This window comes from Vipera berus (assembly GCF_964194415.1).
Source record: "Vipera berus genome assembly, chromosome: 2".
Lineage (NCBI taxonomy): Eukaryota > Metazoa > Chordata > Lepidosauria > Squamata > Viperidae > Vipera > Vipera berus.
The window spans coordinates 266,927,309-266,951,761 of record NC_138203.1 but is presented as its reverse complement, the minus strand read 5'-3'; the positions used below and the strand labels follow the sequence as shown (position 1 = coordinate 266,951,761).

The following is a 24,453-nucleotide window of genomic DNA, read 5'->3' as shown; positions in this document are numbered from 1 at the left end:
AATAATAATAATAATAATAATAATAATAATAATAATAATAATAATAATAATAATAATAATAATAATAATAATAATAATAATAATAATAATAATAATAAGGGACGCAGTGGCTCAGTGGGTTAGGATGCTGAGCTTGTCGATCAGAAGGTTCGTCAGTTTGGCGGGTCAAATCCCGAGTGCCGCGTAACAGGGTGAGCGCCTGTTACTCGTCCCAGCTTCTGCCAACCTAGCAGTTCGAAAGCATGTAAAAATGCAAGTAGAAAAATAGGGACCACTACGGTGGGAAGGTAACAGCGTTCTGTACGCCTTTGGCATCTAGTCATGCTGGCCACATGACCACGAAGACGTCCCCGGACAAGCGCTGGCTCTTTGGCTTTGAAACGGAGATGAGCACCGTCCCCTAGAGTTGGAAACGACTAGCACACATGTGCAGGGGAACCTTTACCTTTTCCTTATAGGAAGAATAAGGAATATTCTTATTGATACCTTTGAACTTTATTTTGGAGAAGACTCCTGAGACTACCGTGGTCAGCCAGAAAAAGAAGCCAATGGATCATCGAGCAAATCCACCCAGCTTTCTCAGTTGAGATACTACAAGTGATCTGGCGCAATTTATTCTACTTTAAAGGACAAGACTTGTAGCTAAGGGTTGAAATGAGGAGTCCTTGGTGCTCTCTGACCTTGGTTGTTTTCTTGCAGAAAAGTGGCCAATTTGTCAGAGTGCTAGTCACAGGACATTATGAAAACTCTTTAATTTCAGAAATTATGGACAGGCTTACCAAAATTTCAACTGGGAAACTGTGACCATCATAGACCAAGCCAAGTCCAAAAATTTTGGGAATTTCTGGAAGTCTGGCATTGTGAGAAATCGGCCATCAATGAATACATAAACAACTTCTACCTACTGTGCAAAAGACAATCCTGTTGGGGGAAGGCTATTTAATTTGGCACCTCTTTCAAAGCAGTGGCCCTCTCTGTCCAGAATGTGGACTTTGCTGTCTTTAAAAGAGTGACCTTTGTCTTTCAGATGCACGTGGATTGCTGAATCCTGTCCTGGTGAGTTTGTTCTCCTGAGTTGTGCCATGCATTTGTGAAATGATTCTTGTGCAGGTTTGCAACAGAGGGGGAGGGATATCTCCTTCTTTACGATACAGTCCTTTCAGCAATCCCAAGAAGGTTCCACACCCATTTGCACTTTAATTCAGGTGTTTGAGGATATAGACTAAGCCCCCAAATGGCCTCAGTGATGCTCAAGAGTACTAACAACCAGATAACTACAAAGAATATAAATCCTTCCATTCCCTGCCAGTTAGTTAGAACCGAAGAAGTTTCTTGGATGAGAAAAGAAACATTTTCAAAGAAAAAAACCAAGAAAGTCCAATTGCCTTTTGGAAAAAGCACCTTTGCGACAACCATGACGTGGATGACTGAGAATCTCCATAGACATTTAACTAAGAAGAATGAAGCCAAAAGGACCCAGCTCTGAGGGGACTTGCAAATTGTGGTTGCAAGCCAGCGTCATCTGGATTTCTGAGTTCAGGAAACAAAAGGAATGGAAGATTATCCAGGAGATTTGGGGAAGTAGCAGCGAAAGTGAAAAGAAACATGTAGGACTAGAACCTTGAATTGTGCTGGTGGCTTTGAGATTTGTAAAAGAGCATTTGTTAGCATCAAGAAAGGTGTTGAGGGGTAGCCACAGGGAATCATGACACATCCTTCTTGCTTTGCAGCCATAAGACACGTGGAGAAAGACTTGAGAAATCGAATTCTGTGAAATTTCACAGCACAAATGTCCTTATTTCCTTCCCATTAATTTTATCTTATTCCCCAAATGAACGATTGCATTATAACATTACAGGTAGTCCTCACTGAATGACCCAATGATTCAGCAGCCATTTGAACTCATGATAGCACTGAATGAGTGGTGATGATGTCCTTGAGGTTCCGGCCATATTCACAGTGTCACAATCTGGGTGCTCAGTGCCATGGCTAACTATTATATCACAGCATGCCACAAACAGGTGGTTGCCGTTTATGGCGTTCTTCGCCAGCTTCCTACAAGCAAGGTCAACAAGGAAGCAGCTGGGAGGTAACTAAAGTGGTTACCACAACATAACCACCTGACATCCTCACTTGATGGCTCAGTATTAATTTAATAATGGCAACTGGGAAGTTCTAAAACTGCTGTCACTAAGTGGGGCAGTAGCGTGACATCATGCTTTATGACTACATTGCTTAGCAACAGAAATTGTGATCCTAATTTAACTGAGGGCCACCTTACACAGAGCAAGACAATAGGCCTAGTGTCAATAATTCAGATGTAGGGAAACACTAGAACAGTACATGGGGTTTACTAGCAAAGAAACACACCTTTGAGATTATATATTTTATTCTGCTGCTACACAGGTAGCAATACTATGTGCAATGCAACGTAGACAGTAGTGAGCTGCAGTGTTTTGCACAGAAGTAAATACCTAGCAAGGCCTAAGTTCATGAACCACCACTGATCAAATTAGAGACGGCTGGGGGCTTTTATGTTGTAATGTTGTGACTTTCCACAATGGGCCACACTCACCTGATTTCTGGTCTTGCTCCTGTTTACACAAGTGTGCTCTCAGGTTTAGCTTATGGTCACTCACTCACACACTCACCCAGGGCCTTGTGTTTGACATGTCTGCTCCAGGCCTTCCTGTCCTCTACCAGCCCCAACAATCTGTGTCCCCATTTGCTAGCCCTATTTACTTTACAATAACAAAACCTCTGAGTACAGGAATACAATTAAGATAGTTTATTTTTTAAAAAAATCATTATGTAAATCATTATTTACATAAAAGATTCCCACTTCCTCTTTACAACCACCCATAAGCCTCTTAGCAGCGTTTCCCGCGTATAAAATACAGCGCATCCTCTGCAATGTTTGGAGATGCCAAATTTAGGGTGAAGAATAAAAACCTGAAGATATTCCCACAACTCCTCAGCTAGTTTTAATTCAATATCTGAATTTCAGATAAAAGGTGGAATGAGAAACCTGCTGACTGATCTGTCCATCTGAACAGAGGCTTTAAATATGCATACAGGATTCAGCAAGTTCATCAACATAGGACAGATTGGTGAACAGATTATCTGCTTAACTTCAACAGTGGTCTGCCTTCCAGGCAGAACAGGAACATGTGAAATCACAGCATCTTCAGGCTGGAGTTACATCTGAATATTTGGCACTGGTTTTAAAAAACAAATGGCAACCCCATGATGGAATATGATATTCCCTTGATATCAGATTGGGCACATCACCAGATCAAAATAGGGTGATTTGGTGTGCTGAACACATCACGTTAGGGCCAAACTAATCACAATATGGGTTAATGCAATGTGTAAACCCAGCTTCTGCATAGAGATCTATCTTCATTCACACACGGATAGAAAAAAACCACCTTGAATTACACTTATAAAAACACATGTCTTATTAGAACGAGGCAGACTGAATTTAAGCTACGCATTAGCAGTTTCTATAAAACTAAAATGAAATACTGTCTCTTCTTTCTGCACCCGTTGAGCTGAGAGGGTCAAGCCATTTAAAGAATAAAAATGGTAATTGCTTAACGCTTTTTAAATATATATATATATATATATATATATATATATATATATATATATATATATATATATATATATATATATATATATATATATATATATATATATATATATATATATATATATATATATATATATATATATATATATATATATATATATATATCCATCCTTCTTCAATGAGTTGCACTCTAGATGTAGTGGGCTCCAATTTCTGTCATTCCCCAGATAGGTCTCAGGAGGATAGTAGCAAGGGTCTAAATAGTTGGATGAGGCCAGGTTGTAGACAGTCTGATACTACAACTCCCTTGCACCTTGAAGATTCAGTATTCACCATGCAGGGAACTGCTAATTACGCACCCCTTCAGTTTTAGTAACTTTGCATCAACAACTCATTGGACTCAAGTGGTTCCTTTTACTTTAATGAGATGGCTTTGCCCCTGCTATTTCTATTTTCCCAAAGCATTTTATTGGACTTCTACCCTATTTCATGCCAGTGGTATCCCAGTTAGGGTGTCATTCCTGCCAGAGAGAGTTGATGAAAGGTGACACTTAAACTGAACCAATGACCTTTTTTCTTTCTTCTTGTTTCTTTTTTGTTAAGTTCCAAATCTCTTTTTGGCTGGAAAGGGATAATAAGGCAGGCATCCCCGTTCTCCTTCTCTCTACATCTTGTATCCATTCAAAGTAATGGGCGGAGAGATATTCCTGCCTTTTTGTTTGGTCCACTTTCCAACAAACCTATTCAGAAGAACGTGGAGTGCAAGCCATGTCTTCAGGAACTGTGTTTCTGACGCTTCCAGAAGCGTTTGACGTCTGAATGGCCGGCAGGAGTCACCACCATGAGACGCTTGGCTGGGTTCTCAAAAATGAGGACCCCAAGTTCCTTGGCATGGTCACGGAGCAGCTCAAAGTCCACCTGGGATAAGAACTGGTTGTACAGGACACCTGGGGGAAAGAGTGGGGGAAAAAAGATGAACAGGAAGCCATTCAAGGAGAAGTTGCTGGGAAAGTAGGAAGAGATTAGTGTGGAAAAGAGAAAAGGGGCAGCAATATGTGGTAAAAGAGGAATAAAGATGGAAGAAATATGCAAAGAATGAGATCCAAACTCGGACCAGGAAGTCTACGAGGCTAAGGTAGTATATTTTGACTTTGGCAAAATTGAGATGTGTGGATTTCAATTCCCAGAATTCCACAGCCTGGAGTTGAAATCCATACATCTTAAAGTTACTAAGGTTGAGAAAAACTAAAGAAAGCAGAGATGAAGGTGAGCAAGAACTGGGGTCAATGGCCAAACCTGGTGCCTCTCTGATATACAGGTAGTTCTTGATTTATAACCATTCGTTTAGTAACCATTTGAAGTTACAGCATCACTTAGAAAAGGACTGGTCCTTACACTTATCGCCGTCCTGGCATCCCCACGGTCACATGATCAAAAGCAGTATGGATTTGGATGGGGAAGAACAGGCTCCAGCTCAACCCGGCCAAGACTGAGTGGCTCTACGTACCGGCATCTCGACTTGTCCAAGAGGTTCCATCTTTGGTTATGGGAGGAGAGGTGTTGCCTCCTGTTGATAGGGCGCACAATTTAGGCGTCCTCCTGGACTCACGACTCAGTTTTGAAGATCATATTGGAATCGTGGCCAGGGGGGCATTTGCCCAGGTTCGCCTGGTGCGCCAGTTGCGCCCCTATCTGCACCGAGATGCCCTATGTACGGTCACTCATGCACTCGTTACCTCTTGGATAGATTACTGCAATGCTCTCTACATGGGGCTGCCCTTGAAGACCACCCGGAGGCTTCAGCTGGTGCAGAATGCGGCCGCGCGGGTAGTGATGGGAGCATCCCGATACTCCCATATTACACCCCTCCTGCGTGAGCTGCATTGGCTACCAGTTGTCTTCCGGGCGAGATTTAAGGTGCTGGTACTTACCTTTAAAGCCCTACATGGCTTAGGCCCGGGATATTTGCAGGACCGTCTGCTACTGGGGACGACTTCCCATCGCCCAGTGCGCTCACACAAAGAGGGCCTCCTCAGGGTGCCGTCAGCCAGACAATGTCGGCTGGCGACCCCCAGGGGGAGGGCCTTCTCTGTGGGAGCACCAGCCCTTTGGAACCAACTCCCCCTTGAGCTTCGGATGGCCCCGGACCTCCGGTCCTTTCGCCGCGACCTCAAAACTTTTTTCTTCCATCAGGCTGACCTGGATTGATGATGGGTTTTTAAATATGTTTTAATTTTAACTGTGTAGTTAATTTATTTTGGGGCTGTTATTTAATTCTTTTTTAATTTTTGTATTGTTGTTTTTTATTGTTGTTAGCCGCCCTGAGTCCTTCGGGAGATAGGGTGGCATATAAGTCCCAAAAATAAATAAATAAATAAATAAATAAATAAATAAATAAATAAATAAATAAATAAATAAATAAATAAATAAAATTCAGGCGCCTGGCAACCAGCATGTATTTATGAAGTTGCAGCATTTCATGTTTACATGATCTCCATTCGCAAGCTTCCCAGCAGGCTTCCAACAATGCATTTGCTTAATGACCATATGATTCACTTAACAACCATAGTGATTTGCCTTAAACACTGGAGCAAATCAGGTCATAAAATCGAGTGCAACTCACTTAATAACCACCTTGCTTAGCAATGGAAATTCTGGTCTCAGTTGCGGTCATAAGTCGAGGACTACGTCTGTAAGATTCATGTCCAGCTAATGGCAACACTGGAGTTCAGCACATTTGGAGAAGAGACCAGGCTGAGGAACATGCAAAACTATAATTGACCTAGTTTGACATCCTATTAGGTCAGGGGTCCCCAAATCCCGGTCCGTGGACCGGTCCCAGTCCGTGGCATGCCTGCAACCGGTCCGCACAAACAAACAAAACCTCATCTGCGAGATGCAGGCAGCACACAAAACCACACCCTCTCCGGCCTGCGGAAAAACCTCTCTCCACGGAACCGGTCTTTGGTGTCCAAAAGGTTGGGGACCTCTGTATTAGATTCTTCTCATGGTTATCGCTTCCTCTCCTGACCCCCTCTCCCATCTCTCGGAGATGCTCACCCTCAGAAAAGCGCAGTCTGTCCCGTTCCAGCTCCCATAGCCGGATCTGATCTGTGATTGTGGGGGGCAGCACAGGGGTCTGTGGGGAGGAGAGTGGAAAAGTTACAGACAGAAAAATACCTATTTGCTAAAGAACAGGGGGAAAAAAAACAACGATCTCCCCACTGCAATTTTCTCTAGAGTTGACCAACCCCTGCTTTCCCCAACCTTTTGATCCATATTTCCTATCTTGGATCAGGGTTAAACAACAGGAGGCTTAGCAACCTTCCTTGATGCATGACTTCATTTTCAGGTGCCAGTAACTTTCAACTTTTTAACTGACACAAGACCAATATATTTTTAGAAAATTAATTCTGTGGTTCCAGGGATGCCATTTGAGATGCTTGGGTGCTGTGTTAGCATAAATATTGCACCAGCTTTATTAAAGTAGAAACTTAGAAAGAGTGCAGAGAACAGCAACGGAGATGATCAGGGGACCGGGGGCTAAAACACATAGGGAACGGTTGCTGGAATTGGGTATGTCTAGTTTAATGAAGAGAAGGACGAGGGGTGACAGGATAGCCATGTTCCAATAACTCAGGGGCTGCCACAAAGAAGAGAGAGCCAAGCTATTCTCCAAAGCGCCTGAAAGCAGGACAAGAAGCAACAGACGGAAACTAATCAAGAAGAGAGGCAACCTAGAACTGAGGAGAAACTTCCTGACAGTCAGAACAATTAACCAGGGTGCCTATTGATCCCTCCCATAATATTTCTCCTGACATCCCAGATTTCCTAATTCTTCTGACTTTTTCACATCTCCTTTAAATCTAAATAAATAAACAGGAGGTTCTTTGCTACAAAAAAGCCAGCTTGGTATAATAATTAAAGCAGGGCTTCACAGCCTTGAAAACTTTTAAGATATTGGGAGACATTGGGGGACTGGAGGCTAAAACATATAGGGAACGGTTGCTGGAATTGGGTATATGTAGTTTAATGAAGAGAAGGGTGAGGGGTGACATGATAGCTGTTCCAATATCTCAGGGGCTGCCACAAAGAAGAGGGAGTCAAGCTATTCTCCCAAGCACCTGAAGGCAGGACAAGAAGCAACGGACGGAAACTAATCAAGGAGAGAAGCAACCTAGAACTGAGGAGAAACTTCCTGACAGTCAGAACAATTAACCAGTGGAACAACCTGCCTCCAGAAACTGTGAATGCTCCAACACTGGAAGTTTTTTGGACAGCCATTTGTCTGAAATGATAGGGTTTCCTGCCTGAGCAGGGGGTTGGACTAGATGACCTCCAAGGTCCCTTTCAACATCATCATCATCATCATCATTATGTAAACTATTACAAAGAGCAACATTTTTCTCCAATGTTGTAATCCACTGGGTTCCTTCACCTCCTGTAGTCATTTCCTCACCTGTTTTAGCATCACAGCATGAGCTCTTGTCCGTAGGAAATGAATGATCTGTAGCAAAAGAGGATTATGAACATAGGCATGTTTTACTTGGGACTCTGTCATTAGTCCCCACCCAACCAGCTGAGAAAAGCAGAGCAGAACTCCAACGTCCCTTTAAACATATCCCCACCTGATCGGCCGTGATGCCATTGGCAATGGCCTGCTGTGTGCTCTCTCGGGTGACCTGAGCCACCACCAAGTTAGGGAAGCGATACAGCATCTCGGAGAAGAGGGCAATTAGTGCAATCTGTAGTTCTGAATCTGGAAGCAAGCACAGAGAGAGGGAAATGTAACATTTTAAGACATGGTTTCTCAAGCTCAGCCACTTTTAAGGTGTGCGGACTAAAAAAAACCCCAGAATTCCCCACCAATGTGTCTTGGCTGAGGAACTCTGGGAGTTGAAGTCCACACACCTTAAAATGGCTGAGATTCAGAAACACTGCTTTATAATAGACAAGCAGCCTTCCCCAGTCTGGTGTCCTTTAAATAGTCAGTGTTTCTCAATTTGGGCCATTTTAACATATGGGCTATACCAGGGCTGTTCAAACCTGGCCCTTTTATGACTGGTGGGCTTCAACTCCCAGAATTCCTCAGCCAGGCATGGTAGCTGAGGAATTCTGGGAGTTGAAGTCCATAATTGTAAAAGGAAGGGCCAAGTTTGAAGAGCCCTGGGCTATAACCCCCAGAATTCCTCAGCCAGTATTGCCCTTCCCCCCTGCTGAAGGGGGCAAATTAATACTTAATTTTGGATTACATCTTTTGGTTCAAAGTTTAATCTAAAAGATGCCTTTTAAAACAGAGGGAAGGAAAGTAAGTATTTTAAAATAATGGAATCTCCCGTTTAATGTATTTAATGGAGTATATTTAATGGAGTGGTCCCCACACTTTCTTTCAGAAGTTGAATTATATCAGGATAGCAGACAATTTAAGAAATATTGTCCTATGTCACATGAAGAAAGTGATTGTGGCTAAATACTCTTTTCCCCCAATCAGTAAAGCAAAAGCTCGGCCCTATGTTATATAGCCAAGAGAATTTTTTAAAAAAATGGGTTGGAAGCACTGATTCCCAGTTCTGAATTAGAAGAGGGATGAGCCTATGAAGGATGAAAATCAGTGTGGTTTCAGACCTGTGTATGCATAGATCCTGTAGTTTGTCTCCACCACGATGAAGCCTTGATTATGGGTGTCCACGGTGGTACCTGAGATGCCGGAGGAAAGATTAATAGCTAAGCGGGTGGGATAGTAACGCCTGGATTTTCTCTGTAAAGAAAGAAGGAAAGACATTAGTAACAAGTTTCTGGCAAGTTCAGAGCTGCCTAACAGTACATCTTTCAGAAGAAAACATCTACAATCTCAGTTCACAAACTCCAGATTCTTGAGGAAATTCCTAAATGCTCTCATATCTAATATAAAAAAAAGCAATTTGTCTTTTTTAAAACTTTGGTTCAACTCCTCATATAATCCCTCTACTGTTTTATACCTTTCTTTGAAACACCAGGCCAAATTCCCGGAGATGCTGAAGGAAATTCAGAAGAGAATCACTCATTCCTTCTACAGAATAATCCTGAAAACAAAGAAATTGGAAAATAATTTGTTCACAGGCAAGTACATTGCACGAACACCTTGATCAATTAGTGCTTAAGGACCAGTAGATAAATTGTTATGAATAATCAGCCAGATCACATTGGGAGGCATTGCAAGAATTCTTTTGCTGATTTATCTGTTAAGAGTCATCTACTGAGGTTGCACTTATTAAAGGACGAATGCATACAAGCCAATACATGTCTGGGCAGACATCAGTCAAGCTTTGTTTTCTGAGCAATTAAGATATGCTTGTAATGGCATAATTTAAACTGAGCATTTAGCAAATGCACTATTTTTGCACTGAATAAATGCCTATTTTCAGCCACTTGTTCCAATTTTCTAGGTTCTACGCTTGCAAGACCCTGTGCCTTTCAGCTGCACCCCTCAAAGATTATTGTTTAGCTTAGTAATGCAATATAATCTAGACGTGAAGCTTTAGGGTTAATTCAAGGAGCAGTTACCCCTAATTGCAGCTATAGGATTAGTTTCATGAACCCACCTGGTGCACAGCAGTCCTTTCATTCATGATGATTAGCAAAGCCAGATTTTCTATTATATTCACAACCTCTGCTTTCTTCATCACTAAATTCATTTCCAAATTTTTCTCCTTAAGCTTTTGCCTAACAAGGGAATTTCTTCTAAGGTTACCCATGCAGCAAAAACACTGTAGTATACGGCTCAGTCTAAGCTTCAGTGACTGGCTCAAAGTGTTCCAGTGCTTTGGTGACCAAGCAGGGACTTGACACCAAGTCTTTTAAGTCTACTTAAGCTACTACAGCTAGGGACGCGGTGGCTCAGTGGGTTAGGATGCTGAGCTTGTCGATCAGAAGGTCGGCAGTTTGGTGGGTCGAATCCCGAGTGCTGCGTAACAGAGTGAGCGCCTGTTACTCGTCCCAGCTTCTGCCAACCTAGCAGTTCGAAAGCACGTAAAAATGCAAGTAGAAAAATAGGGACCACTACGGTGGGAAGGTAACAGCGTTCCGTGCGCCTTTGGCGTCTAGTCATGCCGGCCACATGACCACAGAGACGTCCTCGGACAAGCGCTGGCTCTTCGGCTTTGAAATGGAGATGAGCACCGGCCCCTAGAGTCGGAAACGACTAGCACGCGAGTGCGGGGGAACCTTTACCTTTACCTTTAAGCTACTACAAATGGAGACCGCCAATCCTCATATTCAAAATTAACCCTATTCTTCTGTCCTATGGAGGACTTTACCCATCACTGATAAATAGATAAGAAACACAAGTGGTTTCGTTGACATGAAAAGTTGTAAAAAATGGTCTCTTGAAAGTCACTGGAAAGAGCTTGATCAATGGAAAGGGAAGTCCTCTGCCCCCAAGACATTATGAAGGCACTGCGAGGGGCTACGAAGCCTCCATAGGTAGCAATGATGCAGTTGCAATTGAAATATTTCATATTCTACAAGGACAGGGTTAGGCAACCTTGGCTCTTTTATGACTCGTGGACTTCAACTCCCAGAATTCTTGAGCCGGCTGGCTCAGGAATTCTGGGAGTTGAAGTCCACGAGTCATAAAAGAGCCAAGGTTGCCTACCCCTGTACTAGGTTATGGAAAAGGTCAGCAAAATGATCAGAGGGACACGTATAAATGAATCAGAGATTCATGTTAAAAAATGACAATAAAGGTGTAACAATAAAGGTGGTCTTCCCAGTTGCAATGTATGGCTGTGAAAGTTGGACCATAAGGGCTGAGCGCCAAAGAATTGAGGCCTTTGAACTATGGTGCTGGAGAAGACTCCTGTGAGTCCCTTGGACTGGAAGGCGATCAACCCTGACTGCTCTTTAGAAAGCCAGATCCTGAAGTTGAAACTCAAATACTTTGGCCACCTAATGAGAAGGAAGGACTCACTGGAGAAGAGCCTAATGCTGTGAAAGGTTGAGGGCAAGAGAAGAAGGGGACGACAGAGAATGAGGTGGCTGGATGGAGTCACTGAAGCAGTAGGCGTGAGCTTAAATGGACTCCAGAAGATGGCATAGGACAGGAAGCCCTGGAGGAACGTTGTCCATGGGGTCACGATGGGTTGGATACGACTTCGCAGCTAACAAAGGTGTGATAATGTAAACAATACAGGTGGAATGAATGGAGAGATTATCCCAAGCTGGTGCTGTTCTTAGATGGTCCAATTATGGGACTTATCTCTTCCTATATCTTTTTTCTTCCTTTTATAGAGTGTCCTAAACTTCTGCAGAACACCATATTGGCAATAGTTACTCTACTCAATTTATTGACTTAATATATAACCCAACTTCTCACCAACGAATGTTGCTCATAATGTAGATAAGAGAGAAGTTCCTTCTTCTACCCTTCTCACCTTGCCAAGTGTGGAGAAGCTGAGCTGAAAGAGAAAGGAAAGAATCTCCACCAAGTCCATGCCCCTGGTCTGTAGAGTGATGCAAAAAAAAGGGGGGGGGGAAGGGAATTAGAAGCAGAAACAAGAAAGGGGTAGAATAACCAGAGCTGAGATGCGACTGTTTCTATTCACCTCTGCTGACTGGAGATACTGGAGCATGAAGTACCACAGCTGTGATGATGTATCCAGCAACAGGAACTGGAAGCCAGAGGATGTGATGCAGGGAGGTTCCCCAGGCTCACTACTGGGAAGAAGAACAAGAGTAACTCAAGAAAAAAAAATCCAGAAAAGAAAAATTCATTCTTGGTTTTGCAAAGTTGTACCCAATTTGCTAGGTTGGCAGAAGCTGGGACGAGTAACAGGCGCTCACTCTGTTACGCGGCACTCGGGATTCGACCCGCCAAACTGCCGACTTTCTGATCGACAAGCTCAGCGTCCTAACCCACTGAGCCACTGCGTCCCTTTTCTGCCAACCTAGCAGTTCGAAAGCACATAAAAAATGCAAGTAAAAAAATAGGGACCACTACGGTGGGAAGGTAACAGTGTTCCGTGCGCCTTTGGCATCTAGTCATGCCGGCCACATGACCACGGAGACGTCCTCGGACAAGCGCTGGCTCTTCGGCTTTGAAACGGAGACGAGCACCGGCCCCTAGAGTCGGAAACGACTAGCACGCATGTGTGGGGGAACCTTTACCTTTCACCCAATTTGCACATGGTTCACGGTGATGGTGGCTACTGTTCCCTGATGCTACAGGGGCCTGATATGCTATGTATCCTGCCACTATCCTGAGTGTTCATGCCTAGCAAAATAAGGACCTTGGAGGTCTTCTAGTCCAACCCCCTGCTCAAGCAGAAGACCCTAGAACATTTTAGACAAATGGTTGTGCAAGCTCTTCTTGAAAACCTCCAGTGTTGGAGCATTCACAGCTTCTGGAGGGTGCTTACTGATCAGCCAATCCACTGATTAATTGTTCCAACTGTTGGGAAATTTCTTCTTATTTCTAGTTTGGGTCCCTCCTTGATTAGTTTCCATCCATTCCACTGGTGTGTGTGTGTGTGTGTGTGTGTGTGTGTGTGTGTGTACTAATTGCTGTGCCTCCCATCTTTCCCTGGTGCCAGCCACCCAGTCCTTTGTAGGAGTTTCACCATCCCTTGTTCTCAGGGTTATGAGTTATGGCATTGTAACACACCAATTGCCTCACCCTACATAAGCCTATGAGTGTGTGCAAAGTTAACCTGGGCAATGAATTTATGACTCAGTATGTTGTCCAAAAGGGAAGCGGTGGCTCAGTGGGATAGGACGCTGAGCTTGTCGATCAGAAGGTCGGCAGTTTGGCGGGTCGAATCCCGAGTGCCGTGTAGCAGAGTGAGCGCCTGTTACTCGTCCCAGCTTCTGCCAACCTAGCAGTTCGAAAGCACATAAAAATGCAAGTAGAAAAATAGGGACCACTACGGTGGGAAGGTAACAGCATTCCGTGCGCCTTTGGCGTCTAGTCATGCCGGCCACATGACCACGGAGACGTCCCTGGACAAGTTCTGGCTCTTCGGCTTTGAAACGGAGATGAGCACTGGCCCCTAGAGTCGGAAACGACTAGCACGCATGTGTGGGGGAACCTTTACCTTTACCTTATGTTGTCCAAACACCCCCACCCTGAATGTAGTCAATATTTGTGTACACTCCGTTTCTGTAGTACTATAACCTTCTACAATGGCTGTTGGGGAAAAAAGGAATGATTGGAAATCTGGCTGGGCGAGAAATAAATATACCAATTTTTAAATCTGACATTTAAAATTTTTTAAAATCTAAATGTTTCAAGGATTCTTGCTCTCTGCATGCAAAATACCAGTCTCCTCACTTTATATAGACCAGGGGTCTCCAAATTTATGGCTGACTTGAAATCTACAGATCTTAAGGTTGCCAAGTTTGGAGACCCTTGATCTAGACAAGCTTGACCAGGATTCTAAAACAAATGATGCCTACTCCTCAGTTGCTCAAAACCTCTCCCTAGGAAGGTGTTTAACCCATAGTTTGAAAACTTCTGCAGTACATCGTGATCAGAGGGTAAACACATTGTCTGAATACAACCCCTGTCTTTCTGCACAGAGGTCCTTTTCTCCTAATGTCGAATCTGAGGATTCTCAACTGTTCTTAAAACAGACACTGGGCTTTTTTTTAAGGCTGGAAGAGATACTTTGGGAAGGGGTTGATTTGCATGTCTGTCTCTCTCTGTGACACTTACCTCTTCATCAGGCCAGCTTCAATCAGCAGCTGAGCCAGGTCCTGACTGACCGCTGCACTAGGAGAGCCTACCATGAAATGCAGGATGACCTAAATGGGACAGAGCAGAGAAAGAGAAGAAAACTGTGATGTCTGTGGAACTATGTTCACAATGGTGTTTGGTAAAGTCAGTTCATTGTGTGCTTATGCACAGTAATCATCATCATCATCATCATCATCATCATCATAAATCATCATCATCATAAATCGTCATCATCATCATCATCATCAAAGAGAGAAGCAACCTAGAACTAAGGAGAAACTTATTTATTTATTTTATTTATTTTATTGATTTTATATACCGCCCTATTCCCGAAGGACTCAGGGCGGTTTACAGGGCGAGTTAAAACAATACAAATAAGTACACTTTAAAATAGAATTAAATAAGACTAGCCCACAATTAAACAAATTAAAATTAAATTAAAATTAAATTAAAATTAAATTAAAATTAAATAATTAAAACCCCCTTAGTCCTGACAGTTAGAACAATTAACCAGTGGAACAACTTGCCTCCAGAAGCTGTGAATGCTCCAGTTGTCTGAAATGGTATAGGGTTTCCTGCCTGAGCAGGGGGTTGGACTAGATGACCTCCAAGGTCCCTTCCAACTTTAATATTATGATCATGATTATATGCAAAGGCCACCCAGTCAGAAGAGATTCTACGAATGGTTGTAACTCTACTTATCATTATCGTGTGTTATTTCTTTGATGGGCAGAATTCTAGGGCAGACCCAATTGAGGGATCGTGGTTTCTAATGGCAACTACTCTCAGTTGAAATTATGAAGTAATAGGCCACTGCAAATGCTACTAAAAGACCATACAGACCACATAAGGCAGGGGTGTCAAACTGCCAGCCCGTGGGCCGGACGCGTGATCCAGAAGCCACGCCCACCCCACTGCCGGCAATGGCAAAATAGTCCTGATACGTCTCGCAACGTCACGTGTTGTCACGAGTTTGACATGTCTGACATAAGGTAAAGGTAGAGCTAGTACGGAATTGAGAGAGAAACATGGATCCCCTGGTGAAAAGGAAACGCGATGGTGTTTCATCATGAGTGAATTCAAACAGGAGCTTAATCCTCCATAGAAGGAAACACACCATTTTAAATTCTCGGGTTCCAAGAAAATTTGAAGTGCTAAGAACAATGTTAACCAAAGCATATCAGAAGATCTTTCTGCATGATTAATCTGCTATTTTCCCAAAAAGGAAGGCTTTTGAACTAGACCCAGGCAAGGAAGGAGAGAAAACAGCAGGATTGGTTGACTTTACTGGTAAGTGGTAGGAGAGCACTGCAACAAAGTCAGCCTTTTTAAGGCAGTCCTTGACTTATGACCACAATTGGGATCAGAATCACTATTGCTAAGCAAGATGGTTAAGTGAGTCATGCCCAATTTTATGACCTTTTTGCCATAGTTATTAAGCATATCACTACAGCTAAGTTGTTAAGGAAATCTGGCTTCTCCCCATTCACTCTTCTTCTTGGAAACCATACGACCCTAGGGCAGGGATAGGCAACCTTGGCTCTTTTATGACTCATGGACGCTGGGTTAGGACGCTGAGCTTGTCGATCAGAAGGTCGGCAGTTTGGCAGGTCGAATCCCGAGTGCCATGTAACAGAGTGAGCACCTGTTACTCGTCCCAGCTTCTGCCAACCTAGCAGTTCGAAAGCACATAAAAATGCAAGTAGAAAAATAGGGACCACTACGGTTGGAAGGTAACAGCGTTCTGTGCGCCTTTGGCATCTAGTCATACCGGCCACATGACCACGGAGACATCCTCGGACAAGCGCTGGCTCTTCGGCTTTGAAACGGAGATGAGCACCGGCCCCTAGAGTCGGAAATGACTAGCACGCATGTGCGGGGGAACCTTTACCTTTACCATTTTATACTTTTCACTATGAATGGAGTCAAGAGTCTTTCTTTCCTAAAAGGCCACGCTGGGGCAGGTGCGACAGTAATTCTGAACAGTCATCAAACAAAAGGTTTATAGGTTTTAAGGCTGTAAGTCAAGGACTACCTGTAATGCATCCCATAATGAGTCAGGCTACTAAGATAAGGCAAAATGCTCACCTCCCACCTTTCTTCTGCATACTTATCCAAAGAGGGGACATCTCGGGCATGCTTATCTGGGCCCAGTTGGCTAGTATCATCAGACCAGGCTTTACCTCTGCGGACACAGAATTGAGAAGCAAGAAACTCCATTATTATTTATAGGCTATGAGAAAGTAGGATAGCACTACCAATGCCCTCATCCACTACACAAGAGTATTTGTAAGGATTCTTTGTCTAGATCACAATGGGTCTTTTGTAGACACCGGGTGCAAAAGTTAACTCCTTCCCTGATTTCTGAAGGAATGGTAGGGCTTGACCACCAAATATTTTTGGTGGAAGCTCTTCAAAATATTCTGTACTACACAGCCCAATAATGCTGCATGCTTTGAAGATTCCCTCAGATTACATTGATTTTAGTGGTTTGTTCTGCTGTCCATGGCCACGAGGAAGCAATAGGGAACACACAGTGTGCAAATCCCAATCGCTGTTAGGTTGTGATCATTTCTGTTACCTCTTCTTTAGTTATAGTTTAATCCTGCTTTAATTATATATTGTTGCTAGATGCATCTTACACCATTTTCTTTCTACACCACCTAGGATCTTTGGGTTGAGTGAAATATAAATAAAATGCGTGTGCTAGCATGAACGTTCATGCTACGCTATGGCTTAAAGTGACCGTGAAAACCATATGTACGCACAGCAGCAAGGCAAATCTTTCCAAAGCATAATGTTTGAGCCCTTTTGCTGGATCGTATAAAAAGAAGCAACAAATTTGACCAGCGTTTGCATTTGGCCCATTTATCCCAAAGGTGCTTGTCTTGAAAGGCAACTGGAACTTTCTACTTTCCTTGAAAACATTTTGCTTCTCATCCAAGCTTCTTCAGTTCAGCTCGCCTTGGATGAGAAGCAAAATGCTTTCAAGTAAGTAAACCAAGAAAGTCCAATTGCCTTTTGGAAATGCACCTTCGGGACAACCATGACCCGGAGGACTGAGAATCTCCATAGACATCTGACCCAATGGTAGCTAGTTTGTTCCCCATCTGTGAAGTGGGAGGGTCCCAAAATACACCTCTTTTGGAGGTCTGAAACCATCTCCATCTTCATCAGTGCAGTAATTTCTACGAGCCTCTGCCTTCACTCTCCAACATTAAGACTCTGGACGGCCTTCACTCACCCTCCCAAGAGAGCAATGCGCAGATTTTCCTTGAAGATGGGGTTCAAGACAATCCCTTCGAGGCCCCCTGGAAGCAGCTGTGTGTGCCAAAGGCGCAGTCCCAGCAGGATATCAGAGCTCTCCTCTTGTTCCCTGAAACAGAGCCCATCATGAATTTGGGAAGTGTAGTTCCTTGATTATGGTAGTTAAGATTAAGACAACCAAGAGTAATTACGGTAGCTCCTTAATCAAGGAACTACCAAGAAGAAAACAACACTCCCAGCGACACTGACAGGTCAAGTGATGGTATAGAAACAGACAGAAAATCCCACTCCTCTCTAGCACTGATGATATTACCTAGTTGGGTAATGAAACGTCTGCAAGAAAGCAACCAAGCTCAGAGAACACCAAGGACTCCACAGGTCAACCCTGGCTTACAAATATTCTCTTGTATTAGTATGTTGCTACTGTTGTGGCTTTTGAGGGTTTCCCCCCCCTTATTTTAATCCTAACGTTAAATGTCTCGAGTTGTCATCGTAAATGAGGCGGTGAACAAGTTTATTAAATAAATGAAAATGAACACGAGCTTCATTTATACCAGCCAGCCATGTTGCTACTTACGGAATATCTCAATGCAAAGTATACATTTAATCTTACAATGTTCATTTTGAGGAATAATCTTTTTTAAAAAAACAACAACAACAACAACCTTTGCTAGACAAGCAGAGCTTGAGCTACAAACTTACTTGACATATTCCTTCTTCACCCACAGGGCCATGGCTGCCTGACGAAGAGGCTGTTCCAGAAAAAGCATCCGCATCACATAATTTTTGGCTAACCCAGGCAGCTCCCTGAGAAGAGAAGAATGCAAGGTCAGTGTCACAAACAAGCTTTTTGTTTTGTTTTTTTCATAGCCAGGCAAGGTCTGCCAAAGTCTGTGTCAGCTTCCACCTTAATGCTTGCTTGCGCTTCGGCTAGAGCAGACATGTCAAACTTGCGACGTCACGTGACGTTGTGCGACGTGTCGGAGCTTTGTCTCCCTTGCCTGCAATGGGGTGGGCGCGGTTTCCTGATGACGCATCTGGCCCGTGGGCCGGCAGTTTGACACCCCTGGGCTATAGTGACAGACTGCCATGAAGTAAGGGGAGGGGGCAAGGCAAGGGGGAAAATGAAAGTAAATGCTGTATCTCTTTGAGAGGCTGCTTCAAGGTCACCCGGCATACCAGCTGCATACCATCTTGAGCTTGGACTGGTTGTTCCGAAAACATCCTGACTGAACCTGACTACTTGTGTCTGTATGTGGGCGAGGGCAGACAATGGGAAGTAGCTAAGGGAGGGGAAAAGTTGAACTTAATGATTTTGGCATACGATTCTCAGTTCTGGCTACGCATTACTGCAATGCGCTTGGCTTCTAATAAAACTACTTTTCTCAACAAATGGAGCCAAGGATCGTTTCCATTTAGAGGTTTAAGTGGTGGCAGGTCTGACAGCCTATTTGGCAAAAAAAACCGGGTCCAACATTAGGAACCAGGAGCAAGTTATTGCCTAGGACAGTGATGGCGAACCTTTTAGAGACCGAGTGCCCAAACTGCAACCCAAAACCCACTTATGTATTGTCGGGTGCTGGGTGGGTGTGGCCAATTGGGTGGGCGTGGCTGCGGTGGTAACGGCAGACTGGGTGGGACTAAAAAGTTCAATCAATCAATTCCAACTTTGCAAGATCTTCTTTTTCCCCCACGAGAAGTTGAAATTGATTGATTGAACCTTTTTTTTTTGCCCATGGCGATGGAAGCCTAAAGCAAAAAGGGTTTATAAAACCCAGCTGAAGGCCTAGGACTTGGGCAACGGTGCGCGTGCTCACAGAGAGGGCTCTGCGTGCCACCTGTGGCACGCGTGCCATAGGTTCGCCACCAAGGGCCTAGGACAGGGGTAGGCATCCTCAGCTCTTTTATGACTCATGGACTTCAACTCCCAGAATTCCTGGCTCAGGAATTCTGGGAGTTGAAGTCCATGAGTCATAAAAGAGCCGAGGTTGCCTACCCCTGGCCTAGGAAATGTGGCTTCCAATAGATATGAATGCACTTGGATTTTTATCTCCAATATGATCCCCAGCTGGCCAAAATTCTAACAGTTGAGGGCAGACGAGATTCTCCCTTACCGAAGTACAGCAAGACAAGTGGCAGGGTGATTATACAGCCGATCCAAAATCCCAGGGCTGAGACCTCGCAGGTATTCGTGAAGGTTTTTGCATTTCAGCTGCACTCTCTGGAGTTTCATCACTGACTCCGTCATGACAGCTGCCCTTCATCACCGGGACATTTTTTTTGCAGAGGCTGTGATAGTTGGAAGGAAAAAAAAACATCTGGTGAATTCAGTAACACAGTATGCTCACTGTGAATGGAACTGGCAGTGGGATAAGCACAAAACCACACTTTTCAGGAAAGTCTGTGAATCAAAACACGCACCCAGGAATCTGTGGTATAATATTTAGGATCACCTGTTCTCAGGTTGCAACCATTTGAAGTTACAACGGTAGGGAAAAATGTGATTTCGACTGGTCCTCACAGTGTGTCAATATTCGGCTTGATAATTTGTCTGAAATGGTATAGGGTTTCCTACCTGAGCAGGGGGTTGGACTACTAGATGACCTCCAAGGTCCCTTCCAACTTTATTATTATTATCCAAATAAAACTCCAGGTTCAATCCATTTCCAAAAATCTTACTGTTTATTAAATACACAGAATGGTAATGTCAAAGCAAAACTAACTCTGAGGCTCCCAGACACCAGTTCATAAAATTAAACAATAATTTCTCCGGACAAACCCCCACCCTCTCATGTAGTCCATGTGAACAATTTCACTTTGTTATAAGAACCATCTGCTTCCTCTTCACACCTGCTGCAGTGTCCTTGGAAAGGTTTCATGCTCTCACGGTCTTCAGTTGGATTGTAGAGGTTTTATTTCTCCATCTAACCCGTTCTAAAGCAACACTTCCCCCCCTTACTCTAATGGCAAGTTGACACGAAGAGGCATGTAGCTGCCAAAGTTTCATTCTTGACACAATGATAACCACTGTAGCATCCTCATGGTCATGTGATTAAAATTTAGGCGGTTTGCAAGCAGCATGTATTTGTGACGGTTGCAGGATCCTTGGATCATGCGATCATCATTTGCAAACCTTTTTCAGCCAACTTCTGATAAGCAAAATCAATGAGGGAAGTCAGAGCTGCTTAACAATCACATGATCCATTTAACAACTGCAGTGATTCACTTAACAACCATGGCAAAAAGGCCATAAAATTGGAAACAACTCATATAACAACTACCTTGCATAGCAGTGGAAATTCTGGTCCTGATTATGGTTGCATGTTAAAGACCACCTATACGGGAAATTTGACACAGTATTAATAAGAGGGAATCCATTTGCAACGTCTGGAGACTTAACTTTTTTCTAGGCTAATTCTAAGGAAAATGCCCCAATAAACAGCAAATGTATTGCTGCCTGAGTATTCTTCTGGTGGTCCTGCTTCCAGATGCAATATGGCAAGTGAAACCTTCAACCTATGAGGAGAAAAATTTTAATTTTAAAAGAGGAAGTCTAGGAAACACAAGCTACGATTTGCATGCAACAGATTCCTACCAATTTCTGGTTGTTTTTTTCCCCTCTCAAGAAGAGAACCAGAATGAAGGATCTGTTTGCAGATTTTCCTGTTCTAAATGCCATGACTCTAGATGTCACCAAATCACCCATGACTTATCAGTTCAATAGCTTGGAGATGGTCTTGCTGAGTGTTTTCCAAACTCGGCATTTTGTGTAGACATCAACAGGTTGTGAAATTCTGAGAATAGAAACCCACACATCTTAAAGTTGCTGAGATTGAAAAAACACTGATCTAATGCTCTGTAAAAAATTAATGCCAGAATAGCCCCATGCTCCTGTGTCTTTGAAAAGCTATCAAAACCTGACTCTTGGCGTGTCTTCGGGACTTGATAGACTAACTTTTATTTATTTATTGTAAAAAAAGCAATGCTTCATCTTTAAAAAGAAAATTACAAAAAAAATCAAATGAACTAAAATACAAATTAAGAAGGAAAAGAAAAGAAAAAAACCCCTCTAATTAATATACTTATCAATAGCCACTGGATTACCAATAAATTTGCTAATATAAGCTGAACAATAGAAAATATTATAAGATATCACAGAATAACTGCAGAAACACATACTGCTGCATCCTTTGATTAGTAAAAAATATTGCCTTTTCCAAAACAGACCGATCACAACCCTTTCTTCGCCTCTTGAATAATACCACTTTCCTAATTTCTTAATATAATTCTTTTTGCACCATGCTCCACTCGATACAGCCATAACGGAGGAATGGATAGGTTAATTTGTTCCTAATTAAGGGTTGTGGTTACAATATCAGAAGCTATAAGGTAAAGGTAAAGGTTCCCCAGCACATGCGTGCTAGTCGTTTCTGACTCTAGGGGCCGGTGCTCATCTCCGTTTCAAAGCCGAAGAGCCAGCGCTTGTCTGAGGACGTCTCCGTGGTCATGTGGCCGGTATGACTGGACGCCAAAGGGGCATGGAACGCTGTTACCTTCCCACCGTAGTGGTCCCTATTTTTCTACTTGCATTTTTACGTGCTTTCGAACTGCTAGGTGGGCAGAAGCTGGGACAAGTAACAGGCGCTTACTCTGTTACGCGGCACTCGGGATTCGATCCGCCAAACTGCCAATCAACAAGCTCAGTGTCCTAACCCACTGAGCCACCACGTCCCTCATCAGAAGCTATATAAACCTTTTAAGATACATGGATTTAGGCATGAATGGATGACACAAACAGAATACATGATTAGATCTCTATTTAGCCAGAGACAGAGACAGACGTTAAACAATAGGCAGAAATAGATAAGGATAGAAAGACAATGTAGATGTTAATGCTGCTATCATCATGACAGGAATCATGACAGTAGAAATAATAGAAACAGAAAAGATACATACATACTGTACATATATGTACAGTACATACATACTATACATGCATATGTACGCAATAGACAGAGGTGGGATAGAGACTTCCGGTGGGGAAAAGTCTCTATATGTATTGCTGCTAATTAGAACAGAATAGAGCTGGAAGGAACCTTGGAGGTCTTCTAGTCCAGCCCCCTGCTCAAGCAGGAAAACCTATACCAGGGGTAGGCAACCTTGGCTCTTTTATGACTCCTGGACTTTAACTCCTGAGCTATGCTGGCTCAGGAATTCTGGGAGTTGAAGTCCACGAGTCATAAAAGAGCCAAGGTTGCCTACCCCTGACCTATCCCATCTCAGACAAGTGACTGTCTAGACTCATCTTAAAAACCTCCAGTGATGGAGCGCCCATGATTTCTGAAGGCCAGCCGTTCCACTGGTTGATTGTCCTCGCGGTCAGGAAGTTTCTCCTTCATTCCAGGTTGCTTCTCTCTTTGATCAGTTTCCAATCCTGGTTTCTTGTCCTGCCCTCGGAAGAGTAATTTGACCCCCCTCTTCTTTGTGGCATCCCCTCAAATACCGCGCCCACTTGGCGTAATTTGGGGATCACGTATCTTTTGTCTGCTTGCTTTTTCAATGGGAGTGCTGCAGCGGGGATCTAACACTGCTCGGAATTTCCCAGGATCGGAGCGATCTACCAACCCAGTCAAGAAATCCACACGGCTTCCAGATTTCCCTACACTTTCTCACGCTGCTTCTCCGGAGACCCCGGGAATGAAGCCCAGGGCGGGAGAAGCCCCTCCAGCGCTTTAGTCTTAGACGGGGTTGGCGCTTTCAACACGCCAACCCGCCCCTCCCCAAACCCCGCGCCAAGGCAGCGCGGCTCCTCCGGTTTCTCCAGCCCGGCTGCTGCAGGGCGCTTGCATGTTCCGATCCAAAGGTCTCACCTTCAACCGGAGCGGGTCGGGCACGAGGAGAAGAACCGCGGCGGCAGCTCCACGCCAGCCGGCCCTCCCGGCGAGCAGGAAGCGATCGGCACACTCCACCTCTCGGCGTCGGCCCCTTTTCCTGTCTGAGTTGCATGTCGGGAGCGCGGAAAAAGGCCCGGGTTGCAAAGAGGTAAGGCTGGTTTTGAATGGGTCCCGGGTCGTGGTTTGGGGGAGATCTAGATTAGGGGAAGGAGGTGTGTGTGTGTATGTTGCGGGGAGGGGGCGGGTTAGGAAAGAAAGCAGGACTCGTAAAAGCGTGAGGCGTGCGAACTCGGTGCTGGGAATCATAAGAATCTAGTGCTGAGGGCGAGGGGGAATGTGTGAGTTTTCTTAATAACGTATGTTTTCCAGATGTGCTCCGACTCCACCAACCCTGGCTACGTTTGCTAAGGCGTCTGGGATTTGGAATCCCGCCCAGTTTTTTATACCTAATCTAATCCCTAACCAAAACCCTAATCCGAACCCTGTGCTTGGGTTTTTTTTGTTAGTACCATTTTTACTCCTTTTCTGCTCTCTTCGTTGCTTATTCAAAAGGGAATAGCAGATTGTGTGTGTGTATTTATAAATATGAATATTCACCTAAAACGATTGTCTCAGAACAGTGTTTCAGAAAGTGTGATCCGAGGACCTCTGGAGGTCCTCTACACTCTCTCAGGGATCTGCAAAATCAAAACGGAAAATAATACAATATTACAATCTGATCAAACAATCCTGAGGAGGAGGAGTAGCAGCAAATATGTCAATTTTAAGTTTAAATACAGTCAATATCAATTAACCCATAGAAACAAAAGTTAATTTGAAATCTGTCACTGCACGTTTTTTTTTGTTCGTCAGAAAGTTCATTTCTAACTGTACATTTTCCCCTGCTCTCTGCACCTGTTGTGATAACTTATCTGGTAACCATAGTGAATCCCATATGACTAGCTATGTTATGGTTTCAGTCTGTTTAGTGCGCATGTCTAGAGAAA

General features: G+C 43.7%; 2 protein-coding genes across 6 annotated transcripts in view; both read right to left on the bottom strand.

Annotated features, from left to right (window-relative positions):
• Positions 1-24,453, bottom strand: part of LOC308663573 (cholinesterase-like) — a gene marked incomplete at its 5' end in the record, with an annotated part of 476,398 nt that overhangs the window by 26,329 nt on the left and 425,616 nt on the right. The window lies entirely within an intron of this gene.
• GTF2H4 (general transcription factor IIH subunit 4) lies at positions 3,751-23,508 on the bottom strand. Of its 5 annotated transcripts, XM_081320145.1 has the most exons (15): positions 23,444-23,503; positions 20,855-21,089; positions 19,688-19,862; positions 18,276-18,380; positions 17,551-17,682; positions 16,395-16,491; positions 14,286-14,374; positions 12,178-12,289; positions 12,007-12,075; positions 9,574-9,657; positions 9,221-9,353; positions 8,224-8,354; positions 8,055-8,102; positions 6,656-6,734; positions 3,751-4,542 (listed from the first exon to the last, which is right to left on the bottom strand). In XM_081320145.1, the coding sequence occupies exons 3-15, from the start codon at positions 19,819-19,821 to the stop codon at positions 4,370-4,372; spliced, it is 1,386 nt and encodes a 461-aa protein (XP_081176271.1). In that variant the 5' UTR covers positions 19,822-19,862; positions 20,855-21,089; positions 23,444-23,503; the 3' UTR covers positions 3,751-4,369. The 5 variants fall into 5 exon arrangements, with proteins under 5 accessions (XP_081176271.1, XP_081176269.1, XP_081176273.1 ...); XM_081320143.1 differs by lacking the exon at positions 20,855-21,089 and having other exon boundaries at positions 23,444-23,508; XM_081320147.1 differs by lacking the exon at positions 20,855-21,089 and having other exon boundaries at positions 12,007-12,030; positions 23,444-23,508.